Source organism: Sus scrofa, chromosome 16 (genome assembly GCF_000003025.6).
Source record: "Sus scrofa isolate TJ Tabasco breed Duroc chromosome 16, Sscrofa11.1, whole genome shotgun sequence".
NCBI classification, from domain to species: Eukaryota; Metazoa; Chordata; class Mammalia; order Artiodactyla; family Suidae; genus Sus; species Sus scrofa.
In genome coordinates this window covers 24,522,836-24,535,743 of record NC_010458.4, presented here as the reverse complement: position 1 = coordinate 24,535,743, position 12,908 = coordinate 24,522,836, and the positions used below count along the sequence as shown (strand labels likewise).

At 39.3% G+C, this 12,908-nt stretch overlaps 1 protein-coding gene across 1 annotated transcript in view; it reads left to right on the top strand.

Moving 5' to 3' along the window:
• The window catches only part of C9 (complement C9), a 54,622-nt gene that overhangs the window by 40,196 nt on the left and 1,518 nt on the right, over positions 1 to 12,908 (top strand). Inside the window, 2 exon segments of the mRNA NM_001097448.1 lie at positions 8,803 to 8,911; positions 8,914 to 9,031. Of these exon segments, the coding sequence (NP_001090917.1) occupies positions 8,803 to 8,911; positions 8,914 to 9,005 (201 nt within the window). The 3' untranslated portion in view covers positions 9,006 to 9,031.

The following is a 12,908-nucleotide window of genomic DNA, read 5'->3' as shown; positions in this document are numbered from 1 at the left end:
TCAGCTTGATTAACTGGAGTTATAAACATGCTGACATTTATGATAGGACTAGTTATTGGAGAATTTTGTTCTTTCATTCTTTGTTATTGTCTTTAAAGAGTGAGGAAAGCCACCAAAACTGCTTCTTTTATGTGAGGGAGAAACTCAGAAACTAGAAAATTGTAACATACTCTCCTTTTAGGTTATGTAAATCTAGCCAATGATAAATGTCCAAGCATAGCTTTGAGCAAGCATAGCAAATATTTTGTCCCAAACTCGAACAAAGAGAGGAAAAAACCTGACCAAATTAGCATGGCTATATACATAAAATTAAAATCAGAAGAGACCCCTTCTGTTATGTTTAAATAATTTTAAATGATTTTTATTTTTTTCTGTTATAGCTGGTTTACAGTGTTCTGTAACCAATTTTCTATTGCACAGCAAAGTGACCCAGTCACACATACATATATACATTCTTTTTCTCACATTATCCTCCATCATGCTCCATCACAAGTGACTAGATATAGGTCCCAGTGCTATACAGCAGAATGTCATTGCTTATCCATTCCAATGTCAATAGTTTGCAGCTACTAACCCCAGATTCCCAGTCCATCCCACTCCCCCCCTTCCTCTTGGCACCCACGAGTCTGCTCAAGTCCATGAGTTTCTTTTCTGTTGAAAGGTTTATTTGTGCCATATATTAGATTCCATTTATAAGTGATATCATATGGTATTTGTCTTTCTCTTTTTGACTTACTTCACTTAGTATGAGAGTCTCTAGTTTCAACCATGTTGCTGCAAATGACTTTTTTTTTTTTTTTTTTTTTTTTTTTTTGTCTTTTTGCCTTTTCTAGGGCTGCTTCCCATGGTATATGGAGGTTCCCAGGCTAGGGGTCTAATCAGAGCTGTAGCTGCCGGCCTACGCCACAGCCACAGCAACACCAAATCCGAGCCGTGTCTGCGACCTACACCACAGCTCATGGCAACGCTGGATCCCTAACCCAATGAGTGAGGCCAGGGATTGAACCCGCAACCTCATGGTTCCTATTCGGATTCATTAACCACTGAGCCAGGATGGGAACTCCTATTTTGTTTTGTTTTTTATGTCTGAGTAGTATTCCATTGTGTATATACACCACATCTTCTTAATCCATTCATCTGTGGATGGACATTTAGGTTCTTTCCATGTTTGGCTATTGTAAATATTATTATTATTTTATTTATTTATTTATTTATTTTGTCTTTTTGCCATTTCTTGGGCCGCCCCCATGGCATATGGAGGTTCCCAGGCTAGGGGGTCAAATCAGAGCTGTAGCCACCCGCCTACACCAGAGCCACAGCAACACCAAATCCGAGCCGCATCTGCGACCTACACCACAGCTCACAGCAACACCCGATCATTAACCCACTGAGCAAGGCCAGGGATCGAACCCACAACCTCATGGTTCCTAATCAGATTCGTTAACCACTGTGCCACGACGGGAACCCCTGTAAATATTATTTAAATTCATTATCTTGAACTCAGTGAAATAAATCTATGTCAGAAGATCTTAAAAAAATTGATTTCGGTGGATGTTTACATTCAGATAGATACCTAAAGTAGCTTTTTTTCTCACCTCTACAAAGGAAGTTCACCTATCCTTGTACTGATCCAAGATTGTTCTCTGAGGAGGTCTTAATAATAGTCTATCATACTCTAGAGCTGATTTTTAAAATTTCAAGTAAACAAAGTACCTGCTGAAGATTTACTACTAGATTTACTAGAACCATGAAAGACTTTCATCAACCCTATTGGGACAGTCCTTCTGGCTGCATGCAAAATAGACTTTATCCTATTTTTAAGGGCAGTTATTGACCCATTTAGAGGAGTAGGCAGTCCATCTAAAATATTTGTAAGTTTCATCCTTCAAGAATTGGAAACCTAGACTTTTCATGTCAATGTTCTACGTAAGAAAATGGCAGCAGTGATGATAAGGGCATGAAATACTTTTTAAATTTATCTTCTTGTAGAGGTTCAGAAAACAGCAAAATATTGTTGTTTTTACTGACTTTGTGGGGCTTTTAAATTTCTAAAGAGATGTGAGATATACCTTAATTTGACCTTGAAATAGATTCCAAGTTAGTTTGTTCTCATAAGTTCAGGTGTCCTTTGGTTAATTGGCATTTAAGTGAGTGAGTTAGACAATATGTAATCACTAATTCTTCCTTTGATAAGTTGAAGAATTCTATTGTCTGTGTATGACGTGTTCGCACAGTGGGGGTGATCTTAATATTAAAATAGTTGGCCCTCCTATTTAATTACGTAAAGAATTGATAAAGCCTCTCCCCATTCACACTAACTGGTTTATATTTCATTCTCTCTAGCAATTTAAATCAATTATCTAGGTATTTATGTTGCAAACGTTTTGTCTTAGAAGAAACACAAAGTTGCATTACTTGAAATTAAAGTCTGTTTAAATATATTACAGAGGAGTTCCCATCGTGTCTCAACAGAAACAAATCTGACTGCTACCCATGAGGACAAAGGTTCAATCCCTGGCCTTGCTCAGTGGATTAAGGATCCAGCATTGCCATGAGCTGTGGGTGTAGGTTGCAAACGTGGCTCAGATCTGGCATTGCTGTGGCTGTGGTGTAGACCAGCAGCTGTAGCTCTGATTCGACCTCTAGCCTGGGAACCTCCATATGCCACGGATGTGGCCCTAAAAGGACCAAAAATATATAATTTTTCATTACTGAGATTTTTCTAAATAAGACACTTGGTTTTACTGAGATTTATTTTCCATACTTGAATCTTATGGCTTTGACTATCCTTTAGTTTATGTGCTTCAGCAGACCCCAGATCACTTCCTGAGGAATGTCTTGGCCCAATCTAAGAATTTTCCTTCAGCCTTTCTCCATATGCAGAGGAAATAGGCTGGACCTCTCTTTCAGCGTGGACTTTGTCATAATCTTCAACTTTCCTGAAAGTATATTAATTCGACTTCCAGCTTGCCTACATGGGAAGACAAATGGCTCTACATTTTACCGCAAGAGAATAGCTGAATTTGGTTTCCTAGGCTTTCCACTACAAACGAGTTATAAAAATGTCAGATGAGAGAAATGACATTTACTGACGATTGCCTGAGAGATAGGAAGTTTATGATTTCCTCTAGAGTAATAGAAGTAGAGATTGCTGTAACTAGCATGGAGCAGATTGGCTTCCTGTACAGTTTTGTTTTGGCATTATAAAGGACAAAGTTATGCTTGTTTTATTGGCTGAAAAGATGTTACATAATACAAGGTCCCCTTTATGAGAACTCATGGGAGACATTACTCTTCATTTTCAGTTTTAAGGACAATTTTGTTTCTCTTGGGAATCAGGTCAGCTTTTCTTATAGGCACGTCCTCATTAAAATCCAGTTGTCTTACTCAACATGCTAGAAGTATCATCAAATCCATGACCCTGGATGGGTCCTCCTGCATGAATTTTGTGCACTTGTGTTGCTTTTGCCTTTGTCTTGCCCTTTCCCTTCATTCTCAAGTCTTTTCTTTTTTCTTTTTTCTTTTTCTTTTTTTTTGTCTTTTTTTGCCATTTCTTGGGCCGCTCCCACGGCATATGGGAGGTTCCCAGGCTAGGGGTTGAATCGGAGCTGTAACCACCAGCCTATGCCAGGGCCACATTAATGCGGGATCCAAGCCGCGTCTGCGACCTACACCACAGCTCATGGCAACGCTGGATCCTTAACCCACTGAGCAAGGCCAGGGATCGAACCCGCAACCTCATGGTTCCTAGTTGGATTCATTAACCACTGCGCCACTACAGGAACTCCCTCAAGTCTTTTCTTGTTGCTCTCAGCCACTCCCATCCACCCACATATCAAACTATCTTCAGCTCTTTCTAGAGCAACTTTGAGTAATAAGGAATTAATTTAGCTACCATTTTGTTATACCGTGCACCCATAAGAGTGCATCAGATGTTAAAGAGGAGCAATTTTTTTAAAGAGCTGTGGTACCAGTGTTCTATGTTTTGGTCCCTACAGTTGTAATGATATAGTGAAAATCATTCCTCTCTCTTGTACAGAGATTTTTAAAATACTGCTCCTTTCAACAAACTATTTTTGGTACATATGGTTTAATTAGTTGGGAACCCTAAAAGAAACCTGAAAATACTTCATATTAAACTGTATTGTTAATCTATTTGAAGGTTAGCACGTTGCAGGGTAGATTATATCTACTGAAAATGAAAGAGAGTTAGTGAGTATAGGGAGAAAATTTTAAGCTGTTTTCTTGCATAACAGAATGTCAAAGTTCATCAGAAGAAAACTGTGGTTCTTCAAGAAAACTTCAAAAGTACATTTTAGTTATTCTTTGTCTTCTTGTAGGTTTCTCAACTCCAGAGTTCGAGGCTCCTCTGAAACCGTTTGCCATTGCACGTCCTTCCTTCTTTATCTCTTTAAACACTGTTTATACATTTCATCCAAATTGTATTTTCTCCATGACCCTCTATTCCTGTATCTTAGATCATCTGGCCTTGACTTTCTTTTGAAGGATAAAACAAGATGAACTTCTTTTCTTGAAAATCAAAATAACTCCACCACATGCTTATGTTGTTTGTGCCAATGTGGAAACATTGGTAAGAGGTTTCATTCCTCCAAATAAATACGTCATAGTTGAAATCTGAACCCTACATGCTAATTCATAAAAGACTGTGCTAGGGAACAGTTCCGTGGACTTCATACTTCATTTTCAATATCTTCTTCTCAACTGTATTTCATTTAGTTAACTTGGCTTCAGCTGTATCACATCTGCTATTTAACCAGTCCATTAATTTGTGCATTATAATAGCACGTGCCGGAGTTCCCGTCCTGACTCAGTGGTAAATGAACTGACTCGTATCCAGGAGGACGAGGGTTCGATCCCTGACCTCGCTCCAGTGGGTTAAGGATCCGGTGTTGCCATGAGCTGTGGTGTAGGTCGCAGACACGTCTCAGATTCCGCTCTGCTGTGGCTCTGGCGTAGGTCAAAGGCTACAGCTCTGATTTGACCCCTAGTCTGGTGACTTCCATATGATGTGGGTTCGGGCCTAAAAAGACTAAAGAAAAAAAAATAGCATGTGCCAATATTTCTCTTTACTTTTTTCAAATCTTCTATTTTTAAAAATAATTTTCAAGATTTCCCTTATCCAGTGGGTTAAGGATCTGGCATTGTCACTGCCGTGGCTCTGGTCACAGCTGTGGTGAGTGTTCAATATGTGGCCCCAGAATTTCCACAAGCCATGGGCTCGGCCAAATAATCATAATCATAATGACCAGTTCTCTGCTATAATTTTTAATCTTGCCTCTTATTTTATGTTTATGTACACATAGTTATTTTATTTTATTTTATGGCCACACCGAAGGCATTTGGAAGTTCCTGGGCCGCTGCAGTGACAATGGCAGATTCTTAACCTGCTGCACCACAAGGAAACTCCAAAGGGATTTTGCAGATGAGACTACATTAAAGGTCATTTTGTTTTGTTTGGCCAGGTGTGCAGCAGCTTGATGTGGGGGTCTCTGTTCCCAGACCAGGGATTGAACCCAGGCTGCAGCAGTGAAAGTGCCAAATTCTAGCCATTTATTTTAAAGTCTATGTCTGATAACGCAAATCTTGGCATCCCGGAGTTCCCGTTGTGGTGCAGCAGAAGCGAATCCAACTAGTAACCATGAGGTTTCGGGTTCGATCCCTGGTCTTGCTCAGTGGGTTAAGGATCTGGGGTTGCCATGAGCTATGGCATAGGTCACAGATGTGGCTTGGATCTGGCGTTGCTATGGCTGTTGTGTAGGCCAGCAGCTGCAGCTCTGATTGGACCCCTAGGCTGGGAACCTCCATATTCCTCAGGTACGGCCCTAAAAAGAAAAAAAAAAAAAAAAAAAAACTTGGCATTGTCCAAGCTCTGTTCCTTGTTTCCATCATTTCTACTGGTTCTCATTTATGTTGGCTCATTCTCTTCATATCTCGTTACTTTTATTGTGGGCTGGATATTATACTTTAAAAATTGCTACCAGAGTAGTAGCTTGAGGCCTTAGATGATTTTATTTTCTTCCAAAGGAAATCTATATTTGTATCAGGAAAGCTTCTGGGAGTACTAATGACTTAGGATTATTTTAAAACTGGGTTGCAGCCTTTGCCAGGGCTACCTCAATTCCAGGTACCTCTTAGTTCCAGGGCTGTAGTCCTTTGGGTCCTAACCCCAAACACAGCTTGTTTATCTTTGTCGTACCTGAATTCCAACGCTTTTCCCTCCAGTAACATGCTGCTCTTCCTCTTAGCTCCTTGACTACATCTTCCGGATATAGGAAATGTGTCAAGGGAACTGGTGACCCAAAAGTACCGAATTTCCACCCCCTCCCCACCCCAAGTCTTAGCCTACTTTTTGTTACCTTGTTAGTTCTCCAGGGCCCTCCAGCAGATTTTTTAAAAATTTTCTTTGACCCCATGCTTGGTATGTGGAAGTTCCCAGGCTAGGGACTGAACCTGACCCCAGCCACTGCAGTAAGAATGCTGGATCCTTAACCCACTGTGCCACAAGAGAATGCCATAGATTTTGGGTTTTTTTTTTTTTTTTATGTTTTTAGGGCCTAACCTGCAGGATATGGAGGTTCCCAGGCTAGGGGTCAAATTGGAAGTGTAGTTGCCAGTCTACACCATAGCCACAGCAACACAGGATCTGAGCCTGGTCTGCAACCTATACCACGGCTCCAACGCTGGATCCTTAACCTGCTGAGCCAGGTCAGGGATCAAACCTGTGTCTTCATGGATACTAATCAGATTCATTTCTGCTGAGCCACGATGGGAACTCTCTGTACATTTTTTAAATTTTATTTTTACTTTGTTCAGCTTTTCTTGTTGTCCTCAGAAAAAGGATCACTTGACATTATTTAATCTATCATCACTCTTCTGTAGGAACTTATGGTATATTTTCTAATCTTTCTTTCTTAAATCTTTAGATTCTAATTTTCTTCTAAATTTTTGTAGTCTCTTATTTCAAATTGCTGTGCCACTGAAGGGTCTCAATTTCTTACACTTTATTCAAACAGATCTTTATCGTTACATAATTAAATTTGATTCAATAGACATACAATACATTCTTCTATATGTGGTGTGTGTATAATATAACTATATTTTCTATATGTGTTATATAGGAAACATTACTATAGGAATTTTTTGAATTCTGCTCTATATGAGTAATCGTCTTTCCATCTTAACACACTTAGATCTCAACTTAATAGTCATTTTCTCGGGAAAGCTTTTCCAAACTTCCCTGTATCTTACTCCAGGAATTTAAGTAAACAAGATAAATCATTATACTTCATGAATTTAAGTATAATTAAATTTGATATTGAGATCCCATCCCTCCAGGCTGCTGGAAAATTCACCCTTCATTCATTTGTTGGATGGGGTTCAAGGTGGGTTTTGCTTGTCCTGATGCTTCTGTCTGGGAAATGAGGATATAATACATGGAAGTATTTAGTCCGCTGTGGCCACCTTTATGATCTCATCATTCAAGCTTACGAGTTTGCTTGAAGTCATGTGGTTCCAAGCCTTCCATGCTGAAATTGTGCATCAGAGTCAATGACAAGACCGTAGCCTGTTCCTTGATATCCACCTTCCCTAGGGGCACCGCAAAGGTCTAGCTCCTTCCCAGAACAGCTGCTAGAGATCTAGTTCTGGTTTCCTGCTGTGAAAAGGCATGTGCTAAGTCTATCCCCTTCCTGGACATGAGGAATGCCCTCCCTCGCTGGCATTTCTCACGCTCCTTCTCCCAGCAAAAATTTCTCGATGAGTTCAGGCCTTTAGAGAACAAAGTCAACTAAGATTTTGCCTTAAGGGGCTTTCTGAATTGGCCTTCGACACCAACCTCCTCTTAGACAAGAGATCGGAAGCACCTGCCTACCTTCTGGAAGAGAGGAGGCGAGAAGAAGGCAGCAAAAACTATTCACAATAAATGTCTGTCAATAAATCATCCTGCTGAAAGTTTAAATCCCTGTTTGTTCATTTTTAAAACACATATACCTGTACTTTATAGCGCCTATCACAGATTCCATTTTACATGCATCCATATGATTATTTAGAATCAGTCTCCTTACCTCTATAATGGAATCGCCATGATTTTACAGAGATCATGACTAGTTTTGATCCCAGGGATTTAGTCTTAAAAGTTAACATCAGAGTTCCTGTTGTGGTTCAGTGGGTTAAGAACCCAGCTAGTATCCATGAGGATGCAGGTTTGATCCCTGGCCTCCATTAGTGGGTTAAGGATCCCCTGTTGCCACAAGCTGCAGCATAAGCCACAGAGGCAGCTTGGATCCCATGTTGCTGTGGATGTGGCATAGGCCTGCAGCTGCAGCTCTGATTCGGTCCCTAGCCTGGGAACCTCCATATGCCTCAAGTGTGGCACTAAAAAGGAAAAAAAAAAAAAAAAAGGCTAACATTATATCTGGGAATAATAATCATTCAGTAAGCTGTGGGTTTTTTTGTGGGGTTTTTTTATTTCCTTTTTTTTGCTTTTTAGGGTCACACCTGAGCCATATGGAGGTTCCCAGGCTAGGGATCAAATCAGAGCTGCAGCTGCCGGCCTACACCACAGTTCATGGCAACACCAGATTCTTAACCCACTGAGCAAGGCCAGGGATTGAACCTGCATCCTTATGGGTACTACTTGGGTTTGTTACCATTGAACCACAACAGAAACCAATAAGCCTTTGTCGAATCAATGAATCAACAAATCAACGAATAAATAATTTAGAAAAAATATTGCACAAGGTCCGTCCACAGAAAAAGATTTAATGTTCTGCTCTCTTGCAGCTGTCTCCGATATATGATCTGATTCCAGTGAAACTAAATGATGCACATCTAAAGAGACAAAATTTGGAAAGAGCCATTGAAGACTACATCAATGAATTCAATGTAAGAAAATGCCAACTGTGCCAGAATGGAGGGACAGTGATTCTGCTGGATGGACAGTGTTTGTGTTCCTGCCCAAACAAATTTCAGGGAATTGCTTGTGAAATCCCAAAATAGAAAATCTCTGAAGGTGAGAACAACTTCTTTGATATTATTAAGGACATAAATATACATTTAGGTGTTAACTTGAAAGCTATCTCTTGAAGTAATTTGCCCTAAACTTTCTAGGTTATCCACATAAACAGAGGATGAAAATGGAATGAATAGTGGAAATGGGCAAATTAGCCTTTATATATCATTTAGCGTGCAGTTTTAACATCTTCTACCTCTATATCTCAATAGAACTATAAACAAATAATAAATTGTAATGACTGTGTTGCTTTTTAATTATAAAAAAGTTCATATAAAGGAAAAATTTTCAGAAATATAGCAAGCATCCAAGTACTCACCATCCAGAATTAGCGAATGTTAAACACATATATATCATGGAATTCTCTTGTGGCACAGTGGAATAAGGATCCAGAATCCAAGCTGCTGTGGTATAGGTTTGATCCCTGTCACAGGAACTTCCACAGGCTGCAGGCATGGCCCCCCCCCAAAAAAATCATATATACTTTATATATGTATATATAGTATACTATATGTGGATATGTGTATATACATTGGCATAAATACTTCAGAACCCCTTTACAAGAAAACAATCACAGGGAGTTCCCTGATGATGAAGCAGGTTAAGGATCCAGCATTGTCACTGCAACACCTCAGGTTGCTGCTATTGTCAGGTTTGGTCCCTGGCCTGGGAACGTCCATGTGCTGCAGTCCCGGCCAAAAAAAAAAAAAAAAAGAAAGGAAAACAATCACAGATACAATACAAATACTTTGTACCACATCACCTCCCCTCAAAAAAAACCCAGATCCATTCCTCTGTCCCATACTACTCAGCTGTGGTCACTTTCTTTTTTTTATTCTTCCAGTTTTACTGATACTAAATTGACATCCAGTACTGGGTTTAAGTTGTACATTTAAGTATACAAGAAGATGACTGACTTTCATACATCGTAAAATGATTATATTACCACAATAAGTTTAGTGAATATCTATCATCTCATCTATCAATACCAAACGAAAGAAATAGAAAAAAAAATTGTTTTCCTTGTGATGAGAATGCTTAGGATTTAATCTCTTAACAGCTTTCACATATAACAGAGCAGTGTTAATTATATTGTTCATGTTGTGCATTGTATCCCTAGTACTTATTTATCTTATAATAGAAGTTTTACCATTTGACTGCCATCAACCAATTCCTCCTCCTCCTACCTCCTGCCTTTGGTAGCCACAAATCTGATCTCTTTTTCCATGAGTCTGTTTGTTTTTGAAGTATAATTGACCTACAACACTATCTTAGTTCCTGTAACACAATATAGTGATTTGATATTTCTATACATTTCAGAATGAATTCCATGATAAGTCTAGTTACCAACTGTCACTATTTGAAAAAAAGAAAAAAAAAGAAAGAAAGAAAAGAAATGAAAGAAAGAAAAAGAAATCATATTATTTTACTTTTTTCCAAAGAGGAATGACTTTAGCTGTGTTTCTAACACTAAGAGGATCTGCTTAGTCTTTCTTTCTGTTAGAAGTAATAAGAATGCTGATAGGTAAGTAAGATTTAACTCAACTGTTAATTATCACAAGATTAGCTAGTTAGATTAACTCCTGTGAAAATCATAGCTTACATCTTTGATTGAATAAGCAGTTTACTAAAAGAAAACGTCAGAAGCAATTATATAGTTTCCTCAAAGATTCACAGCCTCAAGTCTATCATTCAACCATACTTTCAATTATTGCTATAAAATTTTTAATATTACAAGAATATCTTTTGCCCTTCTTAGCAAACACACTTAGAAATCTATATGTACAGTGATGATATACATGTAGATTTGCCTTAAATTTTAAGATAATTGGTTTATCCTACATACTAACTCTGTCTCCCATGTATCTAAAATGTCAATCCAGGAGTTATTGGTGGTTCAGCAGAATAAGAACCTGTCTCTGCAGTGGCTTTTGTTACTGTTGCAGTGCAGTTTCCATCTCTGGCCCTGGAATGTCGGCATGCTGCAGGCTTTGCCAAAAAAACAAACAAACAAAAAAGTCAATCCAATGTTCTGTGTTCCAAAAAGCATTTTTGTAGTCTCCAAAAATCCATACTTAGTACCTCCGTTTTCTACCTATTTTTCTCTATGTGGAATATTCTGTAGCTTTCTCTGATTTCTTTAGCCCTGTCTTCTATTTTTCCAGTTTTTGTTTTGCTTTGTTTTGCTTTTAGGGCTGCACTCTCCGCATATGAAAGTTCCCAGGCTAGGGGTCAAATCCACAGCCACAGCAACGCCAGATCCAAGCCACGTCTTTGACCTACACCACAGCTCATGGCAATGTTGGATCCTTAACCCACTGAGTGAGGCCAAGGATTGAACCTGCACCCTCATTGTTCCTAGTCAGATTCATTTACCGCTGAGCTACAAAGGGAACACCTGTTTTTGTTTTTGTTTTTTCCCAGCTACATATAATCTATACCTTTTAGCCAATCTTTTGAGGATTTTTAAAAAATTGTTTTAATTGGAGTTCCCTTGTGGTGCACTGGGTTAAAGATCTGGCACTGTCACTGCAGTAGCTAGGTCAATACTGTGGTATGGGTTCAATCCCTTGCCCTGGAACTTCCACATGTTATGGGTGTGGCCAAAAAAAATATTTTAATTATGAAAAAAGTATAATTAAATTGTAAATAAATTTAATTTCTTTTTTTTTTTCAAGTCTATTCTTTTTCCTCCCTAACCTTCTGGATTTTTTTTTCCTATTTTTATCTCTTTGAACATGTAAAACATATTCACATATAAATTTCTCTCAGGAGTTCCTGTCATGGCTCAGTGATAACAAACCTGACTAGTATCCATGAAGACAAGGCAATCCCCAGCCTTGCTCAGTGGGTTAAAGATCTGGCATTGCTGTGAGATGAGGGGTAGTTTGCAGACTCGGCTCAGATCTGGCTTTGCTGTGGCTGTGGTGTAGGCTGGCAGCTACAGCTCCGATTTGACCCTTAGCCTGGGAACCTCCATATACTGCAGGTGTGGCCCTAAAAGGCAAAAAAAAAAAAGTTCCTCTCAGAGCTCCTGGGTGGTTCAGCAGGTTAAGGATTCAGTGTTATCACTGCTGTGGCTCTGGTCACTGCTGTGGTGAGGGTTCCATCCTTGGCCCAGGAATTTCCACATGCCACAAGTCTGGCCAGTAACAACAAAAAAAAGTCTCTCAGATTGATCCATAGTATATAGTTTCTATAGTTACTCTCTATAATTAATTTCTTCCTTGAGTACTTCATAATTTTTTATAACAGGCCTAGCCTTCAGTGAAAATAGTTTTCTGTGAGAACCCTGTCTATTCCAAGTAGTGAGAGTATACGCTACGTTAGGGTTAGTTCTCTTCTTGGGAGGCCCTGTTGTTTTCATGCATTTGCACCAGTCTTTATGTAAATTTCTTGGTTTAAGTTCTATATTTTGGGATTGTGAATAATGAAAATCAAGGTCATTTTTGGGAACGAGGGACCTTCAGGTTGACCTTTCACACCTGACCAGGGAAGGTCCATGGATTCCTTGCTGAGACATGAGACCACAGTGAAACCTTTCCTGCTGAGTCTTTCCCTTGAGGAATCGCTTCCAGCCATCTAAATCTGTGAAGAATGAATGTTCAGCTCCAGCTTTCCACTCAAACAGCGATCCCCAATCCTGAGATTGAATACCTTAAGATACCATCTTTCTCTTTTTCTTTCTTTCTTTCTTTTTTTTTTTTTTTTTTTTTTTTTTTTTTGCTTTTAAGGGCACCACCCACAGCATATGGAGGTTCCCAGGCTAGGGGTCCAATCAGAGCTGCAGCTGTCGGCCTAGGCCAGAGCCACAGCAATGCCAGATCCGAGCCATATCTGTGACATAACACCACAGCTCATGGCAACGCTGGATCCT